The sequence below is a fragment of the Anguilla rostrata genome, chromosome 14, assembly GCF_018555375.3.
Source record: "Anguilla rostrata isolate EN2019 chromosome 14, ASM1855537v3, whole genome shotgun sequence".
Taxonomy (NCBI): domain Eukaryota; kingdom Metazoa; phylum Chordata; class Actinopteri; order Anguilliformes; family Anguillidae; genus Anguilla; species Anguilla rostrata.
Genome location: NC_057946.1, coordinates 30,919,243 through 30,937,789, shown reverse-complemented (window position 1 = coordinate 30,937,789; position 18,547 = coordinate 30,919,243). Strand labels below are relative to the sequence as shown.

Below are 18,547 nucleotides of genomic sequence, written 5' to 3'. Positions count from 1 at the left end.
CTTTCCTCTCTCTCTCTTTCTTTACCTCTTTCTTTCTATCTTAATTCCAGCTGAATCCCATTTTTCCTTCTCTCTTTCTTTGGTTCTTTCTTCCTCCCCCCATTTCTGCCTTTCTCTATCTTGTCTCCTTTTCCCCCCAGTCTTTTTCTCTCCCCCTCTCCCTCCCACTCTCTCTCCCTCCCTCCCTCTCTCTTTCTCCCTCTCCCTCTGTCTTACAGTCTAGTCTTACATGGGGAGCTGGGTTTGGATGCTGTCTCTGTTCCCTGGCACTGTTACAGTGTGCTGCTGTCACCTGTGTGAATGAGGCGGAAATGCCTGTCCTTCGCCCCTGCCGCTCTCTCTGTGTGAAATCCGTTTGCCCGCGGTGGGGCAAGAGAAGACGGAGAGACGTAGAGAGAGGGAGAGAGAGAGAGAGAGAGAGAGAGAGGGATGGCGGGAGGTGCGCTCTAATGGAGAGCGAAGTGCTGTTCCTTAATGCTTGTGAAGCCATTCTCGCAAATTGCTGTGTAAAGTGCTGCTCCCTCCCTCCCTCCCTCCCCCACCCCAGCCATCCCCAGTGAGTCACATGGGTCACCGCGGTAACCGCTCCGTCCGCGAGATCCGTCCGGACAGGCACTTTTTGAGGGGCGCGCTCGGGTGAACAGCGCTGTAAGCCGTCGCTACGGTAACGCTTCCCTAAACGCGGCGGCCGAGCCGGGCCGGGCCGGACGAAACCTCGCCACAGGACGGCCCGCCCGTTTCCTGTCATTCCCCGACCGAGTCGAACGATTTCGATCCTCAGCATGAGCCCACTGTGCTTCGCTTGGCTGGACCTCATCAGCCAGGACCCTAATCAGCCAGCTCTCTGCCCACTAACCGCCATGCTCTCTGCTTAGCGTCAATCAATCAATCAATCAATCAATCAATCAATCAATCAATCAATCGATCAATCAATCAATCAGATTGTATTTATATAGTGTATTTCACAGCAATTGCCACAATACACAGACAGCCCTGGCCTAAACCCCCACAGGAGCAAGCCTAAAGCAACAGTGGCAAGGAAGAACTCCCTGTCACAGCTCTTGGGGAGATACAAAGAGAAAATCAACTGACAGCTACTCATCGATCAAACCAGTTACTAATATGAGGGTTTAGGGTTAGGGTTATGAAAACAGTAAGTCTGAGGGTTGAGGCAAGTTTACAGTTGTGCTCAGCAGCTTAAAGAAAGGTTAGGACAGTGTGTTTTTGATTTTGGATAAGCCAAAAAAAATTTCTAGTAGCATGGGTACCTATGACCAGATGTAGATATTTCCAGAGAAAACATTTTTTTTTTATTACCTCAAACATATTATTTTTCATTTGTATTATTGAATTCATGATTGTGCGTTTTTTTCATTCATTTTAAATGAGAAATCTTATGTTTTCAAAGGTACCTCTGGCTTCACTTTTGCTTTAAGGTTCAGCTAGGGTTAGGCACTCTCCTCCATTATATTTGCCAAGTTATTGCAAATACACATTCATATTCCCTGATGTCAGAGCTGCTCGACTCCTTGACCTTGTGATGTCACGGCTGGTGACAGCAGTCTGCAGGAAAGAGGTTCCGTCTGACCCTGTGCGAAAACCCTCAGCAAAATGGCGGTTATGAAGGCTTCTTTCCCCATTATTACCCGGCATGAATCTTTTAGGGGCTGATGCATGTTTCATGCAGATGAATATTGGATGGGACGGGAGTGACAGAGACCACCAGAGAGGGGAGGCCTTGTCCGAGGGCAGAGAAAGTTTGGGTGACCTCGCTGCCTTCCCTGTGACCACCCCCACCCTGACCCCCCTCCCCCCAGCCCCGCTCATCCTGGAGGCGAGGGAAGATGTGGGCTGGCCTGCGGATTTGTGGGGGTGGGGCGGGCTCCCCAGCAGAAACCGCTGAATCAAAGGGGCTGGGGGGGGGGGCGCTGGGGGGTTATGGCACAGTCTGTCGTCCATCCGACTCTCAATCCATATACAGACCCCCTCCCCACCCCCCACCCCCCGTGTGGCCGCGGGTTCGTTCCCTTGCTGGGGCACCTCTCTGTGCTCTCATCCCGTCTGTACGCAACCCTCTCTCTGCTTTCCCCCTGTCTCAATAATGTACAAAGTTCTGAAGCGTGGTGGACTGTCCACTTCCCCTTAAAAATACTGCAGAGTCAGCAGACCCCCCCAACACTGGCACAAAACTGTGGATTTACACGAGCCCTTTAAGGGGTCGATAAATATGTGATTGGAATGTTCTTAACCAACCGTTCGAATGCTGACGTAACAGACACTCCCGCTAACTGAAAGCAATGGAGTTCAAGAACCCTCGCTTATGCTTCGTTAAACTGTACCCTTTTTTAAGCCACATTTAACATCTGTATTTCATGCCTACCATGTGTATTGAATTTACTGAAAAAGAGATGGCTACAAGAGAGGGGTGGAGAAAGAGAAAGTCAGAAGGAGTGAGAGCTGGAGGAATAGAGAAATGGGCTGAGAGCTTGAGTGGGGACAAGGAGGGAGTAGAGAGCGAAAGAAGGTGTGATGATCGGTCAGACCCCCCAATTTCACCCTCTCTCATCCTGTCTCTATCCCTCCATCCCTCCCTCCATCTGTTTCCTGGTTTGGGGACTTATGCCAGCCTGGTGTTTACTCTTCCCGAGCCGGAGCGAGGGAGCGGACAGCGGCCCGGGAGAAGGGAGGTGTGGAAAACAGACGCCCCGCTCTAATTCTCCCCGATCCCGAGCCTCCCCTACCAACGCTCAGCTCCAGGCTCCTGGGCTATTTTCAGCCTCCTTCCCCACCCTGTGTGTGTGTGTATACGTGAGAGAGTGTGTGTGTGTGTGAGAGAAGAGTGTGGTGTGTGTGTTGTGGAGAGAGGTGGGTGTGTGTGTGTGAGAGAGAGTGTGTGTTTGTGTATGTGTGTAGAGTGTATGTGTGAGGTGTATGTTTATGAGAGAGTAGGTGTGTGTGTGTGTATGTGTGAGAGTGTGGTAGTGATTGTGAGAGGTTGTCTTGGGTATGTGGTGGTGGGTGTGTGAGGTGCGTGGGGGTGTCAGACAGTCTCACACCTCCCTTTCTTAATGGCCTTTATTTTCGGCCGTGTTTAATTAGCGCGGGCTAACTGGCCGCGTGGTGCAGAAAGAGCAGCGCTGCCTGTCCCAGGCCCCCACCACGCGGGGGTCCCGCCCACATTCTGCACAGGCGACCTGCGCACGCGTTTACCCCCCCCCCAGCCCAGCCGCGGTCGGCGGGAAGAAAATGAAACACGGGACCGTCTGCTTGATCTGGTCACGCCCCGGCCAGCTAAAAAAAACAACGACAAAAAAAAAAGGACAGGACAGGACAGGCTTTGTTTTAGAGTTGAGACTCGCTCCTGGTGTTTTGGTGCTTTCAGAGTGCAGTGGCTGATCCAGGAGCACTGTGAGTAAATGTATGCTGTTCTAGGATCATCTCTTGGTGGCTGATGCACAGCACTGAAGACAAGCCTCAGTCATGCAGGAACAGCAACACTGAGTGCACAAGTACTGAAGACCCTCCTGAGACATGGCAGAAAAAAAAGTTTTAAAATGTTTTAAAACTTTTTTTTACATAATGCAAGTGTCTTTGATGACAAAAACATTTTTATTGAATGTATGAATAATAATATTTATTTTTTTATTGAATGTATAGTAGTATGCATAGCTCTTGCAATTTAGACCAGAGACTCGTGTCCCGTACAGGGGACAAAAAAATGAATTGCCAGGTATTAGGAGGGGTAAATAAATAGGCTCTTAGTGCTACGTGTGCGGACCAGGCCGCTGTGTGTGTGTGCGTGTGTGTGTGTGTGCGTGTGTGTGTGTGTGTGTGCGTGTGTGTGTGTGTGTGTGTGTGTGTGTGTGTGTGTGTGTGTGTGTGTGTGTGAGTGTTTGTGTGTGTGTGTGTGTGTGTGTGCGTGCGTGTGTGTGTGTGTGTGTGTGAGAGTGGTGTGTGTGTGTGTTTGTGTGTGTGGGTGTGTGTGTGTGTGGTGTGTGTGTGTGTGTGTGTGTGTGTGTGTGTGTGTGTGGTGTTGTGTGTGTGGTGTGTGTGTGTGTGTGTGTGAGTGTTTGTGTGTGTGGGTGTGTGTGTGTGTGTGTGTGTGTGCGTGGTGTGTGTGTGTGTGTGTGAGAGTGTGTGTGTGTGTGTGAGTGTTTGTGTGTGTGGTGTGTGGTGTGTGGTGTGGTGTGTGTGGTGTGTGTGTGTGTGTGTGAGAGTGTGTGTGTGGTGTGTGTGCGCGCGTGTGTGTGTGTATGAGTGTGTGTGTGTGCGTGTGTGTGTGTGTGTGTGAGAGTGTGTGTGTGTGTGTGCGTTGGGTGTGTGTTTCAGTTCTGATTTAAAGCAGGGTGGCCCGCGAGCCTGCGCGGTTCATCAGCGTGACGCAGCTGCACAAGGACTCCCTTCCGCTGCGCGGACGTTGCCGTGGTGTTGGCGGCTCCCGCAGTAAGAGCCCTACACTTTGAGTGGCGGGTCCTGAGCCTTTGATCTAGCCTCGCATGCACCGTGTGCCAGATAATAATCATCTGATTGGTTTTGGGCTAAGAATTTGCAGATGCGAAGAAGTGGTACAAAAATAAATAAATAAAAGAACACAAGCTTTGTAGAAATAATAGAAGGAAAACCAGTTTTTCCCACGGTGCGCAGGACTGCCTGCCGACGTGGGCTATGTGTGGCAAATTGTGGTCACTCACTCACTCACTCATGGACGACCTGAGAGGGACATTTGGTGGGACGCATGCGCAGGTGGTGCTTCGTTTAGTAGGACGCATGCACAGGTGCATCTCCCAAAATCACCACTTCCAACGGCATGAGATTTTTAAGCACAGCTTTATCGCCTAACGTTACTTTAGCTAACCCTAACATGTTAGCGTTTCGCCTATTTTAGTTAACCTAGTTAGCGCGTACCACCGATACGGATGTATGGACACACGGGGGACAACAAATAATGTTGCAGAGGTGAGGACATGCCAAAGCTAGCTAGCTATATAGTTAGCCAAGTTGTACTCATGACAGTTTGTACAGGTGCGCCATGGGTCTGGACGGTTTCGCGCTTGTTATATGTTCTGATAATGGGTTGACGAAACTGCTCTGGTTTCCTGCCAAAAAAAAGCACCATTGATTTCAGCTGAATTGAATAACGCATCATATCTTAAACAGAGACTCTGAAACTGCAATTTATCAGTTTAACTGGCAGGCACAAGGAGGAGGTAAGATAGCATCTATAAGCTGTGGACGTGGCACTGCGATCAATGAAAACTCAAACAACGTCGAAAATGAGAAACTGCGCTCGTGGCGATAACGGGCAAAGTAACTGATTTATTTTTTTTGTTCAGTCACTGCTAGATAGTGTTACTACTAGCCTTATGCTAAATTTAGCTCAGTTAGTAGAGGGTGTCAGTAAAGTGACTATTGAAATGAAAAGCATCCGTGTTTCCCGTGCTGAATGCCTGTTTGCTACACTTTATTCGTTTTTAAGCTCATCCTTAAAAAAGTTATAACGATTCCGTATGAATTGACGCGGGGCGCCAATGTATTGGGACTGTCGTCTTCAGCTGGTTGTCGCCGCTGTGCGCTACGCCATTGACAGCATTGCTCTTTCGCCGTGTTCAGTAGTGGAAATGAAAGCCGTCTCCTCATTCTTAAACAAGGAAGCTCGCGACCAGTGAGAGCCCTCCAAAACCCTGTCCACTTTGGCAGAAAGTGCATGTTTTGCCCCCTGGCCCTTGCTGCCAAATTTCCCAGGGTTTTTCAAAAGCAGCCTACCGTAGTCGTGTAACCGAATCACATCGATATGCATCCCCCGCTGAAGCGTTCATGCCCTGCTTTGGTAAATACGCCATTAGGGCTTTAATAATGTTTCGAGTATCACGGGGGAAAGATTCAGGCTGTTTTTTTGTTCCGTCTGTGATTGATCAACGTTTCGGCTCGCTCGAACCCATTCGTTCGCTCGCTGAGTTATTATGCTTTCGCTGAATTATTTATCTATAAAAGCGCGGTGCAGTTTTCAGACCGCCGCCTCTGCTTCGCTATTGTCTGTCCTCAAAGCAAAACCAGCCTACTTCACACTCGCTTTTCTGTTAATTATTTGAATAGCTGTGCCCGACTTCACAAATAAATCCTGAGAAAACTCCTTCAAAAGAGAGGATTGGCCCTCAACTACTTTCGCCAACTTCAAAGCTTACCTTGATATTGCACACGGGATATTACTGTACATTATTGCCAGCAGAATATTGACTTGCCTCCAGAACAGCTCAACGGAAAAGGAGGTCCTTGTGGGGACTCAGCTTCAGGTATGAGTCAGCTGCCTGCTACCCGCCCAGCGTCCTCTGAAGTGCCGAGCTATAAACCCAAAGGGCACCTGAAGGGAATCTTGGCACGATTGGGGTGTTCTTTTACAGGTAGATTTACAACACAGTGTAACCTGTGTGCCAGCTGAGGAGCTTGCAGCCAGCTAGCTGACTACTTCACGCAATTAAAATCTCAGTCAGATTTACTGGCCAAATAGGTTTGCACTTGTAAGAAATTTGTCGGGAAAGCTCGGTTAGCTGGCTAACTTGCTAGTACGGTCACAAAGCCTGTTATTCAAATTTGTGCCAAAAATTCTGAAGCATTTTTAAATATGTAACTTATAAAGTCACATTGTTGATCGGCATTTGCAAATCATCAATACCTCTGGCTTACATTTTTAACAGAAATAAGCTTTCTTTTTTTTTGAAACCGTGATAAAGTATTATGGGATACCGGTCCCATTAAAAGAGAAATGGGATTCTGAATTTGGCTGGAATGAGCCGTTTTTCAGTGCGTATGCTTGCCTTTAAAGCACAGGCGGGGGAAATGGCGTTTCGCAGGCAGCTCGTGGCTGAAACACTGCCCGAGAGCGCAGGACGTGCTCGAGGGTGGGCAGGTCCGTTTCGCCGCGCCCGCTCTCTATCGGACGCCCCGTGTCCCGCAGCGGGGGCCCCGGGGCCTTGGGCACCGCGGTGTGGCCCCAGGAGAATGCCGACGGCGTTACGGCTGGGATAGGCGGCGCTCGTAGGGACTGTGTAACTGAGCACGGCGACTCTCTGCTTACGCCGCTGCTCGCTGAGCGTTGAGAACACGGGGGTGGGCATGGGGGGGGGGGTAGAGGGGGCGGGGGCGGGCATGGGGGGGGTGGGGGGGTGTCTGTCAGGTACACGGTGACGAGGCTCCCTCCCCAGACGTCTTCCGAACGCTGTGATTTTGTGTTTTTTTTATTCCGTTCTGAATGACAGGGTGAAAGCCTAAACAAAGCGCTTAATGCACTCAGATTTACACTCAGAGTGCGGTGCTGATGCACAAGTGCAACAATTCCTTTATTTTTCTCTCTCTCTCCTTCTCTCCCTCGCCCCAATCCTCTGTCTCTCTCCCTCTTGCTGTGTCTCTATTATTTCTCTTTCTCTATTCTTTCTCTGCTCTGCCTATTCTTTCTCTCTCTCTCTCTCTCTCTCTCTCTCTCTCTTTTGTCTGGCACGTCTCCGTTCTTTGTTGTCTTTATCCCCTGTCCCCTCGGACCTGGACTCAAACTGAGGTGGAACGTGCGGACGTGACGGTCGGCTCTGTCGCCGAATCGCTTTTACGATGCCAAAAACAGTGATGTCCAACACAGAGTATTAGTATTCAAGCCCAGCCTAGGGCTTTGTCCTGTGAGCATCCTGCACCTTACTAAGTCTCCGCCCCTTTCTCTCCCCCCCCCCCCCCCTCGTCTGCTTCCTGCCTGTCCTCCTCTGTCAAGTTGACATTCAAATTTCAGATGTTTTGTAAACAGGAAATATGTCATTAATGTCCATGAATGCTCTGAAAATACTGGTAAATGTATCAAGAAAAATTATAAACAAAACATAATAATTATAATGACAATGAGGATGATGATGGTGTGATGTATGTGGTATGTGAGTGAGCACTCAGTGTCCCTCAGGTTACAGCTGAAACATTAGGATAGTTGGCCCTTCTGGTATAATTTGCAGTTATTTCAGGCTGGGGTCTAGAAAAATAATGCTTTTATAAGAAGAGACAACATGAAAATATACTTTGTAAAACATCTCTCTTAATCTCTCTCTCTCTCTCTCTCATTCTGGCTCTGATAGTCTTAGCGCTCTCCCACTCGAGCAACTGAATAACAAGCCTTTTGCTCCAGAGCTGCTCAGTGCTGAACACACTCAGTCTGATACTCCTCCTCATCCCTCATCCCCCAGATCACTGTGGGAACCTGCTCCCCCTTTCCCCCTTTCCTCTCCTCTCCTCCTCAGTGCTCCCCCTTTCCCCCTCTCCTCTCCTCTCCTCCTCAGTGCTCCCCCTTTCCCCCTCTGCTCTCCGCTCCTCTCCTTCACAGTGCTCCCTCTTTCCTCCTCTCCTCTCCTCTCCTCCCCTCCTCAGCGCTCCCCCTTTCCCCCTGTCCTCTCCTCCACAGCGCTCCCTCTCTCCCGCCGCGCTGCTCTTTGCGGCTCAGACTTGGAGGACGGCGGGATGCAGTACCGCTGTAATCCTCCGCGCTCCGCTGCCATTATTCACCTTACTGGAGAGTGTGAGCTCCCATTTGGGTCATTTATTGAGTCCAAATGTTTCCCAGCCTGTGTGTGTGCGTGTGTGTGATCATGTGTGTAAATGTGCTTGTCTGTGTGTATGTGCGCATGTCCGTGTGTATATGGTATGTGTGTGTGCGCGTTTGTGTGTATGGTATGTATGTTTGTGTGTGTGTGTATGTGTGTTTGTTTGTGTGTATGGTGTGTGTGTTTGTGTGTATGTGTGTTTGTTTGTGTGTATGGTATGTGTGTTTGTGTGTATGTGTGTTTGTTTGTGTGTATGGTATGTGCGTTTGTGTGTATGTGTGTGTGTATGTGTGTATGGTATGTGTGTTTGTGTGTATGGTATGTGCGTTTGTGTGTATGTGTGTGTGTATGTGTGTTTGTTTGTGTGTATGGTATGTGTGTTTGTGTGTATGGTATGTGTGCAGTAATGATACCTGTTGCTCTGATAATTGAGGTACAGTAATGTCAGAGGTGTGCAACCCTCTCACACAAACTCCAGCACACGCTACACCCCTCTCACACAAACTCCAGCACACGCTACACCCCTCTCACACAAACTCCAGCACAGGCTACACCCCTCTCACACAAACTCCAGCAGCGCATGCTACACCCCTCTCACACAAACTCCAGCACATGCTACACCCCTCTCACACAAACTCCAGCAGCACATGCTACACCCCTCTCACACAAACTCCAGCACACGCTACACACCTCTCTCACACAAACTCCAGCAGCGCACGCTACACCCCTCTCACACAAACTCCGGCACACTCTCATTCACATCCTCTCCATTAATTCTAATTGACTGGAATTAATCCTCATTATTCGCTAAGTGTTTCTGCAGATGACCTGCATTGTTCAGTTAGAGGAAGCAATGCCGTCTGTGTGTGTGTGTGTGTGTGTGTGTGTGAGTGAGTGAGTGTATGAGAGAGGGATTTAGAGAGTAGCAGGCACTGGTGCTGAAGCTGCAGTTGCAGTAGGGGTGTGAGGTGTGTTTGTGTGTGTGTGTGTGTGTGTGTGTGTGTGTGTGAGTGAGTGTGTGTGTGTGTGTGTGTGTGTGTATGAGAGAGGGGTTTAGAGAGTAGCAGGCAGTGGTGCTGAAGCTGCAGTTGCAGTAGGGGTGTGAGGTGTGTGTGTGTGTGTGTGTGTGTTTGTGTGTGTGTGTGAGTGAGTGAGCGAGTGTTTGTGTGTTTGTGCGTGTGAGTGAGTGTGTATGAGAGAGAGGGGTTTAGAGAGTAGCAGGCAGTGGTGCTGAAGCTGCAGTTGCAGTAGGGGTGTGAGGTTAGTGTGTGTGTGTGTGTGTGTGTGTGTGTGTGTATGAGAGAGAGGGATTTAGAGAGTAGCAGGCAGTGGTGCTGAAGCTGCAGTTGCAGTAGGGGTGTGAGGTTAGTGTGTGTGTGTGTGTGTGTGTGTGTGTGTGTGTGTGTGTGTGTATGAGAGAGAGGGATTTAGAGAGTAGCAGGCAGTGGTGCTGAAGCTGCAGTAGGGGTGAGAGTACGCTCAGCGCTCTGGGGTCCTCAGGAAACTCATCACATGTTCATTTGTGCTGATCCAGGAAAGAGGCAGAAAGCAGAAACACAATAACCTGCCCATTCCCAGCACAGTCCCAGCCGGGCCTCAGCGTCCCCTACCTGCAAACACAATTTACATCACCACCGGGAGGAGCTGCTGTGTGCTGTCACCCCGTCAGTGCATTACCAGCGCCGAGCTGTGTGTGTGTGTGCGTGTGTGTGTGTGTGTGTACATGTGTGTGTGTGCGTGCATGCATGTGTGTGCGTGTACGTGCGTGTGCGTGTGCGTGTGCGTGTGCGTGTGCGTGTACGTGTACGTGTGCGTGTGTGTGTATGTGCATGTGTGTGAGTATGTGTGTGTACAGTGTGTGCGTGTGTGTGTGCGCGTGTGTGTGTGCATGTGTGTGAGTATGTGTGTGTACAGTGTGTGAGTGTGTGAGTATGTGTGTGTGTACGTGTGCGCACCCCTCAGCCAGCGCTTCTTAAAGATGCACAGCCACATTTCTCATCGTTCCCCTTTGCTGCTGCTCATTTGCTTGAGTAACACTCTATATTAATGCGCCATTAATTAATGAATTATTAAAATATTATTAACAGTCACTGCAGTACCTGTCCTGCGGTAGACATTGCTCACCTTTTAGAAATGATTTTAGGACGGGCACTTCAAAATAGCTAAACCGGTGAGTCCTGCCGTTTCTGTTCTGTGTAGCGTAAAGTCATGTTTGTATAAAAGGGTTGATTTGTGTCTGCCCAGCATTCGGCATGACAGAACATTCCAGATTTTGAGCACACTTTGGAGAACGCTGCATAAACAGTCTGGAAGTGAGACTGTACTGCAGTACCTCTGCCTGTATGGCCAGGATAGGGGACCGCGTAACCACAGTCAGGATAGGACACCGCGTAACCATGGTCAGGATAGGGCACCACATAACCATAGTCACGATAGGACACTGTGTAACCACGGTCAGGATAGGACACTGCGTAACCATGATCACGATAAGGCACCGCGTAACCATGGTCAGGATAGGACACTGCGTAACCATGGTCAGGATAGGGCACCACATAACCATAGTCACGATAGGACACTGTGTAACCACGGTCAGGATAGGTCACTGCGTAACCATGATCACGATAAGGCACCGCGTAACCATGATCACGATAAGGCACCGCGTAACCATGGTCAGGATAGGTCACCGCGTAACCATGGTCAGGATAGGTCACTGCGTAACCATGGTCAGGATAGGACACTGCGTAACCATGATCACGATAAGGCACCGCGTAACCATGATCACGATAAGGCACCGCGTAACCATGGTCAGGATAGGTCACTGCGTAACCATGGTCAGGATAGGACACTGCGTAACCATGGTCAGGATAGGTCACTGCGTAACCATGGTCAGGATAGGTCACTGCGTAACCATGGTCAGGATAGGTCACTGCGTAACCATGGTCAGGATAGGTCACTGCGTAACCATGGTCAGGATAGGTCACTGCGTAACCATGGTCAGGATAGGTCACTGCGTAACCATGGTCAGGATAGGTCACTGCGTAACCATGGTCAGGATAGGTCACTGCGTAACCATGGTCAGGATAGGTCACTGCGTAACTACGCTCACAATAAGTCACCGTGCATGACAGGAGTGTACATGCCCTCTACCTTCCCCAGCACTCACCCCAAGCATGGAGGTCCTCACTCTGCATGCTACACACACACACACACACACACACGCTCTCTCTCTCACACACACACACACACACACACAGACCCCACCTGTAGATGATGCACGCACAGTCCCTGCAGGTGCCGCAGTTCTCGATGTCCTGACCCGTCCTATAAGAGTGTCTCCTGAAACAGAAAAAAAACAATGACATCACCACAGGCCACCAATCACAGCTGTTATCTGCATTTCAGCTGGACCGGAGGTAGTAACACACGGAAAGTGTAATGCTTATGGTAATAACACGCAGTAACTGTTGAGGAAGCTTATTCGCTGATATTTTTGTGGTGAGTTTTTCGAGTACCAACGAGAGGTTAAGCTTTGGTGCTTGACTTGCATTTCTTAAAAATCACCACAGACCGACAGCATTGTTTCTGTCAACATTAAGAATGCTTGAGTGGGTCTTTTGAAGCTTTTTGTGAATGAGTGTTTTACCTTCGTGGCAGTTTTGTCAAGCATGAGTCACCCTGTCTCTGAGGATTAAAGTAATATTTATTTATATACGCGCACAGGCCTCATCTCCGCGTCCTCATTACAGGATAATACCCAGCAAGCACCGCTAAAAATACCGCCATCTGAGAACCGCTGAAAGAACATAAAAACCGTGTCTGCAGGCGAGGAGCCGGGAGCTGGTGTGTGTGTGTGTGTGTGTGTGTGTGTGTGTGTGTGTGTGTGTGTGTGTGTGTGTGTGTGTGTGTGTGTGTGTGTGTGTGTGTGTGTGTGTGTGTGTGTGTGTGTGTGTGTGTGTGTGTGTGTGTGTGTGTGTGTGTGTGTGTGTGTGTGTGTGTGTGTGCGTGCGTGCGTGCGTGCGTGCGTGCGTGCGTGTGTGTGCGTGCGTGTGTGTGTGTGCGTGTGTGCGTTTGTTTGTTTGTGTGTGTGTTTACTGTGTGTGTCTGTGTGTGCGTGCGTGCGTGTTTACTGTGTGTGTGAGAGTGTGTGTGTGTTTACTGTGTGTGTGTGTGTGTGAGAGAGAGAGAGTGAGTGTTTACTGTGTGTGTGAGAGAGAGTGTGTGTTTTCTCTCTGTGTGTGTGAGAGAGAGTGAGTGTTTACTGTGTGTGTGATAGAGAGAGAGTATGTGTGTTGGTGTGTGTGTGGGTTTGTGTGTGAGAGAGAGACTGTGTGTTCAATCTGTGTGTGTGTGTGTTTACTGTGTTTGTGTGTGAGAGAGAGAGTATGTGTGTAGGTGTGTGTGTGGGTGTGTGTGAGAGAGACTGTGTGTTCAATGTGTGTGTGTTTACTGTGTTTGTGTGTGAGAGATAGAGTATGTGTGTAGGTGTGTGTGTGGGTGTGTGTGAGAGAGACTGTGTGTTCAATGTGTGTGTGTTTACTGTGTTTGTGTGTGAGAGAGAGAGTATGTGTGTAGGTGTGTGTGGGTGTGTGTGAGAGAGACTCTGTGTGTTCAATGTGTGTGTGTTTACTGTGTTTGTGTGTGTGAGAGAGAGTATGTGTGTAGGTGTGTGTGTGGGTGTGTGTGAGAGAGACTCTGTGTGTTCAATGTGTGTGTGTTTACTGTGTTTGTGTGTGAGAGAGAGTATGTGTGTAGGTGTGTGTGTGGGTGTGTGTTAGAGAGACTCTGTGTGTTCAATGTGTGTGTGTTTACTGTGTTTGTGTGTGAGAGAGAGAGTATGTGTGTAGGTGTGTGTGTGGGTGTGTGTGAGAGAGACTCTGTGTGTTCAATGTGTGTGTGTTTACTGTGTTTGTGTGTGTGAGAGAGAGTATGTGTGTAGGTGTGTGTGTGGGTGTGTGTGAGAGAGACTCTGTGTGTTCAATGTGTGTGTGTTTACTGTGTTTGTGTGTGAGAGAGAGAGTATGTGTGTGGTGTGTGTGGGTGTGTGTGAGAGAGACTCTGTGTGTTCAATGTGTGTGTGTTTACTGTGTTGTGTGTGTGAGAGAGAGTATGTGTGTAGGTGTGTGTGTGGGTGTGTGTGAGAGAGACTCTGTGTGTTCAATGTGTGTGTGTTTACTGTGTTTGTGTGTGAGAGAGAGAGTATGTGTGTAGGTGTGTGTGTGGGTGTGTGTGAGAGAGACTCTGTGTGTTCAATGTGTGTGTGTTTACTGTGTTTGTGTGTGAGAGAGAGAGTATGTGTGTAGGTGTGTGTGTGGGTGTGTGTGAGAGAGACTCTGTGTGTTCAATGTGTGTGTGTTTACTGTGTTTGTGTGTGAGAGAGAGAGAGTATGTGTGTAGGTGTGTGTGTGGGTGTGTGTGAGAGAGACTCTGTGTGTTCAATGTGTGTGTGTTTACTGTGTTTGTGTGAGAGAGAGAGTATGTGTGTAGGTGTGTGTGTGGGTGTGTGTGAGAGAGACTCTGTGTGTTCAATGTGTGTGTGTTTACTGTGTTTGTGTGTGAGAGAGAGAGTATGTGTGTAGTGTGTGTGTGTGGGTGTGTGTGAGAGAGACTCTGTGTGTTCAATGTGTGTGTGTTTACTGTGTTTGTGTGTGAGAGAGAGAGTATGTGTGTAGGTGTGTGTGTGGGTGTGTGTGAGAGAGACTCTGTGTGTTCAATGTGTGTGTGTTTACTGTGTTTGTGTGTGAGAGAGAGAGTATGTGTGTAGGTGTGTGTGTGGGTTTGTGTGAGAGAGACTCTGTGTGTTCAATGTGTGTGTGTTTACTGTGTTTGTGTGTGAGAGAGAGAGTATGTGTGTAGGTGTGTGTGTGGGTTTGTGTGTGACAGAGAGACTCTGTGTGTTCAATGTGTGTGTGTTTACTGTGTTTGTGTGTGAGAGAGAGAGTATGTGTGTAGGTGTGTGTGTGGGTTTGTGTGTGAGAGAGACTCTGTTCAATGTGTGTGTGTGTGTGTTTACTGTGTTTGTGTGTGAGAGAGAGAGTATGTGTGTAGGTGTGTGTGTGGGACAGAGAGATTGAGAAAGAAGCAAGAGAAAGATGAGAGTGAGAGGTTATAAACTGTGTGTTAACTGTATCATGGAGGGGAAAAAAACAAATTCATAATTCTGGATAAATGACACAATGGAAAATACACTGAGAAAACAGGAAAATAAACGGGGCAGATTATCCTGACATTTGCCTAAAGCGTCCTTATTTATAACCGCCACACTGCGGGGACTAATTACACATCTCCGGCTCGAGCCACCGTGCCCCTCCCCCTCCCCCTCCTCGTTCCCTCTCTTTTCCTCTCCATCCTTTCTATTTTTGCGAAAAAAGAAAGAAGGCTCCCAGCTCTTACATACGTGGGAAGCGGATTAATTGTAGGAGCTGATGAGATTCGTAAACGGTTTACGCTTGGATCCTCACCGCGGATCCTAAGACCGACCGCCGTTTCCGCCGGACCTCTGGGAGGAGGGGGGGGGGGGGGGAGGACGGCAGCCTCCTCCTAATGAGACAGCGATGGAGCCTCCCGGTAGTTTGTTTTTCCTGCCCCTTCGGTCACTTTTTGGGACGGTTAGGGTTCCCAAATCACGACGAGCTTGTTCTCCTCCCCCCCCTCATCCGCCCGTGTTGTCTGTTCGGATTCACGCGGCGGCCTTGAAGGCTTGCGGGGAAAGGCGGGCCTTCGACCGAAGTCTGAGTGGCGGCCGCGTCGCGTCCATGAACACCTCTCCCAGACACGGTGTTTGAGGCTCCATTTGTACCATTGCGTTTTTACGGCCGTTGTTTTGCTTGTTTGTTTCTTGTTATTATTATTTTGTGTTATTGTTTATGTGAGAATCTGGGGCATTCTGATCCAGAAACCCCAGCGAAATGCCCAAACCAGCAAGGGGAGATGAAAAAGAATCAGTAAACCATGTTTCTTTATGATGGAGATGTCTCCTCCTCCCTCTCTTCCTCATCATCAGGATGAGAGTCTTCCCCTTTCTGTTCCTTTAAAGAACACCTGGCTCTGTGATGGTTCAGTATGGGCCTACCACACAGTTATATTTCAGTATGGGCTACCATACAGTTATATTTCAGTATGGGCTACCACACAGTTATCTTTCAGTATGGGCTACCATACAGTTATATTTCAGTATGGGCTACCATACAGTTATATTTCAGTATGGGCTACCACACAGTTATATTTCAGTATGGGCTACCATGCAGTTATATTTCAGTATGGGCTACCACACAGTTATCTTTCAGTATGGGCTACCATGCAGTTATCTTTCAGTATGGGCTACCATGCAGTTATATTTCAGTATGGGCTACCATGCAGTTATATTTCAGTATGGGCTACCACACAGTTATCTTTCAGTATGGGCTACCATACAGTTATATTTCAGTATGGGCTACCATACAGTTATATTTCAGTATGGGCTACCATGCAGTTATATTTCAGTATGGGCTACCATACAGTTATATTTCAGTATGGGCTACCATGCGGTTATATTTCAGTATGGGCTACCACACAGTTATATTTCAGTATGGGCTACCACACAGTTATATTTCAGTATGGGCTACCACACAGTTATATTTCAGTATGGGCTACCATACAGTTATATTTCAGTATGGGCTACCATACAGTTATATTTCAGTATGGGCTACCATACAGTTATATTTCAGTATGGGCTACCATGCAGTTATATTTCAGTATGGGCTACCATACAGTTATATTTCAGTATGGGCTACCATGCGGTTATATTTCAGTATGGGCTACCACACAGTTATATTTCAGTATGGGCTACCACACAGTTATCTTTCAGTATGGGTCTACCACACAGTTATCTTTCAGTATGGGTCTACCACACAGTTATCTTTCAGTATGGTCTACCACACATTACATTACATTACATTACAGGCATTTAGCAGACGCTCTTATCCAGAGCGACTTACACAACTTTTTTACATTGCATTTTACACTGTATCCACTTATACAGCTGGATATATACTGAAGCAATGCAGGTTAAGTACCTTGCTCAAGGGTACAACGGCAGTGTCCTTACCCGGGAATCGAACCTGCGACCTTTCGGTTACAAGCGCAGTTCCTTACCCACTGTGCCACACTCCGTCCTACCTGGGCGGAGTGTGGCACAGTGGGTAAGGAACTGCGCTTGTAACCGAAAGGTCGCAGGTTCCGTCCTACCTGGGCTACCATATGGTCATCATTCCGAAGGAGCCTACCGCAGTTGTTATGCAGTATGGGCCCCAAACTGGAGCCTGGATCTAATTGAAAGTTTTCTTCTTTTTTTGTAAACCTGACCCAGTGTCTGTGGTCATCCAAAATCAAAGGCTGATATATAAACAAATGGAAAGTGCAGCTTTGTGTGAGGTACATCTTATCACGGAGTTGAGATTTTCATCTTTTTAATTCTTCTGTTCGTCCTCTCTTCCTCTGTGTTTTCCGGCCTCTCTCTCTCTCTCCACCTTTCTCTCCGTTTTAACGTTCTTCTCCTTTTGCTCATTGAGCGGCCGATGGCGGGACCTGACACGTCCGGCCTGTTTTTGGCGGCTCCGGAATGCTGCCGCCTGCCTGATTATCCGCCAAACTTCACACGTGCCAGCCCGCCGCGTGCCAGCCCAACCGCTGGGCACCTTTCTCTGGCCGCTGCTGCTGCCGCCCGCAGTCCAAACGGATCTGTCACGCTGGCGCTCGGAGCTGTGGGCGGCGCTGCCCCTTTCAGTGTGGCGGTGGTCACCCCGCGCACTGGACCCTGAACACGCCTGGCAGACGTCTCTGTGCAGTTCTGCTCTTTCACGCGGGCACGCTGGAGCTGAGAGTGGCACTGCCCCTTTCAGTGTGACGGTGGTCACCCCGCGCACTGGACCCTGAACACGCCTGGCAGACGTCTCTTTCACACGGGCACGCTGGAGCTGAGAGTGGCACTGCCCCTTTCAGTCGCGCACTGGACCCTGAACACGCCTGGCAGACGTCTCTGTGCAGTTCTGCTCTTTCACGCGGGCACGCTGGAGCTGAGAGTGGCACTGCCCCTTTCAGTGTGACGGTGGTCACCCCGCGCACTGGACCCTGAACACGCCTGGCAGACGTCTCTTTCACACGGGCACGCTGGAGCTGAGAGTGGCACTGCCCCTTTCAGTCGCGCACTGGACCCTGAACACGCCGGGCAGACGTCTCTGTGCAGTTCTGCTCTTTCACGCGGGCACGCTGGAGCTGAGAGTGGCACTGCCCCTTTCAGTGTGACGGTGGTCACCCCACACGCTGCTGCCAGACCTCTCTCTGTTCAGTGTCCTCTCACCACCTGGCTGCCCGTCTGTCTGAGCCCCCGTCAGGCAGTACCTCCTCACTGCCTTCTCTGAGCTCAGCTCCCGGTGGTGGGACGACCTTCCCCTGTCAGTCACAGGGACGACCTTCCCCCTGTCAGTCACAGGGGCGACCTTCCCCAGTCAGTCACAGGGGCGACCTTCCCCAGTCAGTCACAGGGACGACCTTCCCCCAGTCAGTCAGGGAAACCGAGTACCTGGCTGCTTTCTCCAAACGTCTCCAACGTCTGAAACACCCGCTTTTTCACACTACACCTTTTTTTGTTTCTGTTTTAAAAAAACAAACCCCTCTCTCCCTTCATTTCGAAGCTGTGGAGATGTGCTTTGACGGCAGTGCAGATTTTACCGTAACTTTGCCGGCTCCAGCGCCGGGGTTGTTTACTTTGCCGTGTTAAATGTGCCTTTATTAGCGGCTTCGGCTAAACCCGTCTGCCAAACGATTAAACTGTAAACTGTAACATCCCGGCAGGGGCGTCAGCAGCCTTGTGCTCGTGAGCAGATGCGACCCTGAGTCTGGACTCCCAAGCCCGACTGAAAATACATCACATGTCTCAAATGCAGATGCACAGTCTTTAAAACCTGTGGCCCACATCTTTCCTGTGGCGTTTTTGTTTTTGTTTT

At 49.3% G+C, this 18,547-nt stretch overlaps 1 protein-coding gene across 1 annotated transcript in view; it reads right to left on the bottom strand.

Moving 5' to 3' along the window:
- The window catches only part of LOC135239706 (basic proline-rich protein), a 111,019-nt gene that overhangs the window by 35,250 nt on the left and 57,222 nt on the right, over positions 1-18,547 (bottom strand). Inside the window, exon 3 of the mRNA XM_064308578.1 lies at positions 11,829-11,903. Coding sequence (XP_064164648.1) covers positions 11,829-11,903 — 75 coding nt within the window. The remainder of the gene's footprint in view (positions 1-11,828; positions 11,904-18,547) is intronic.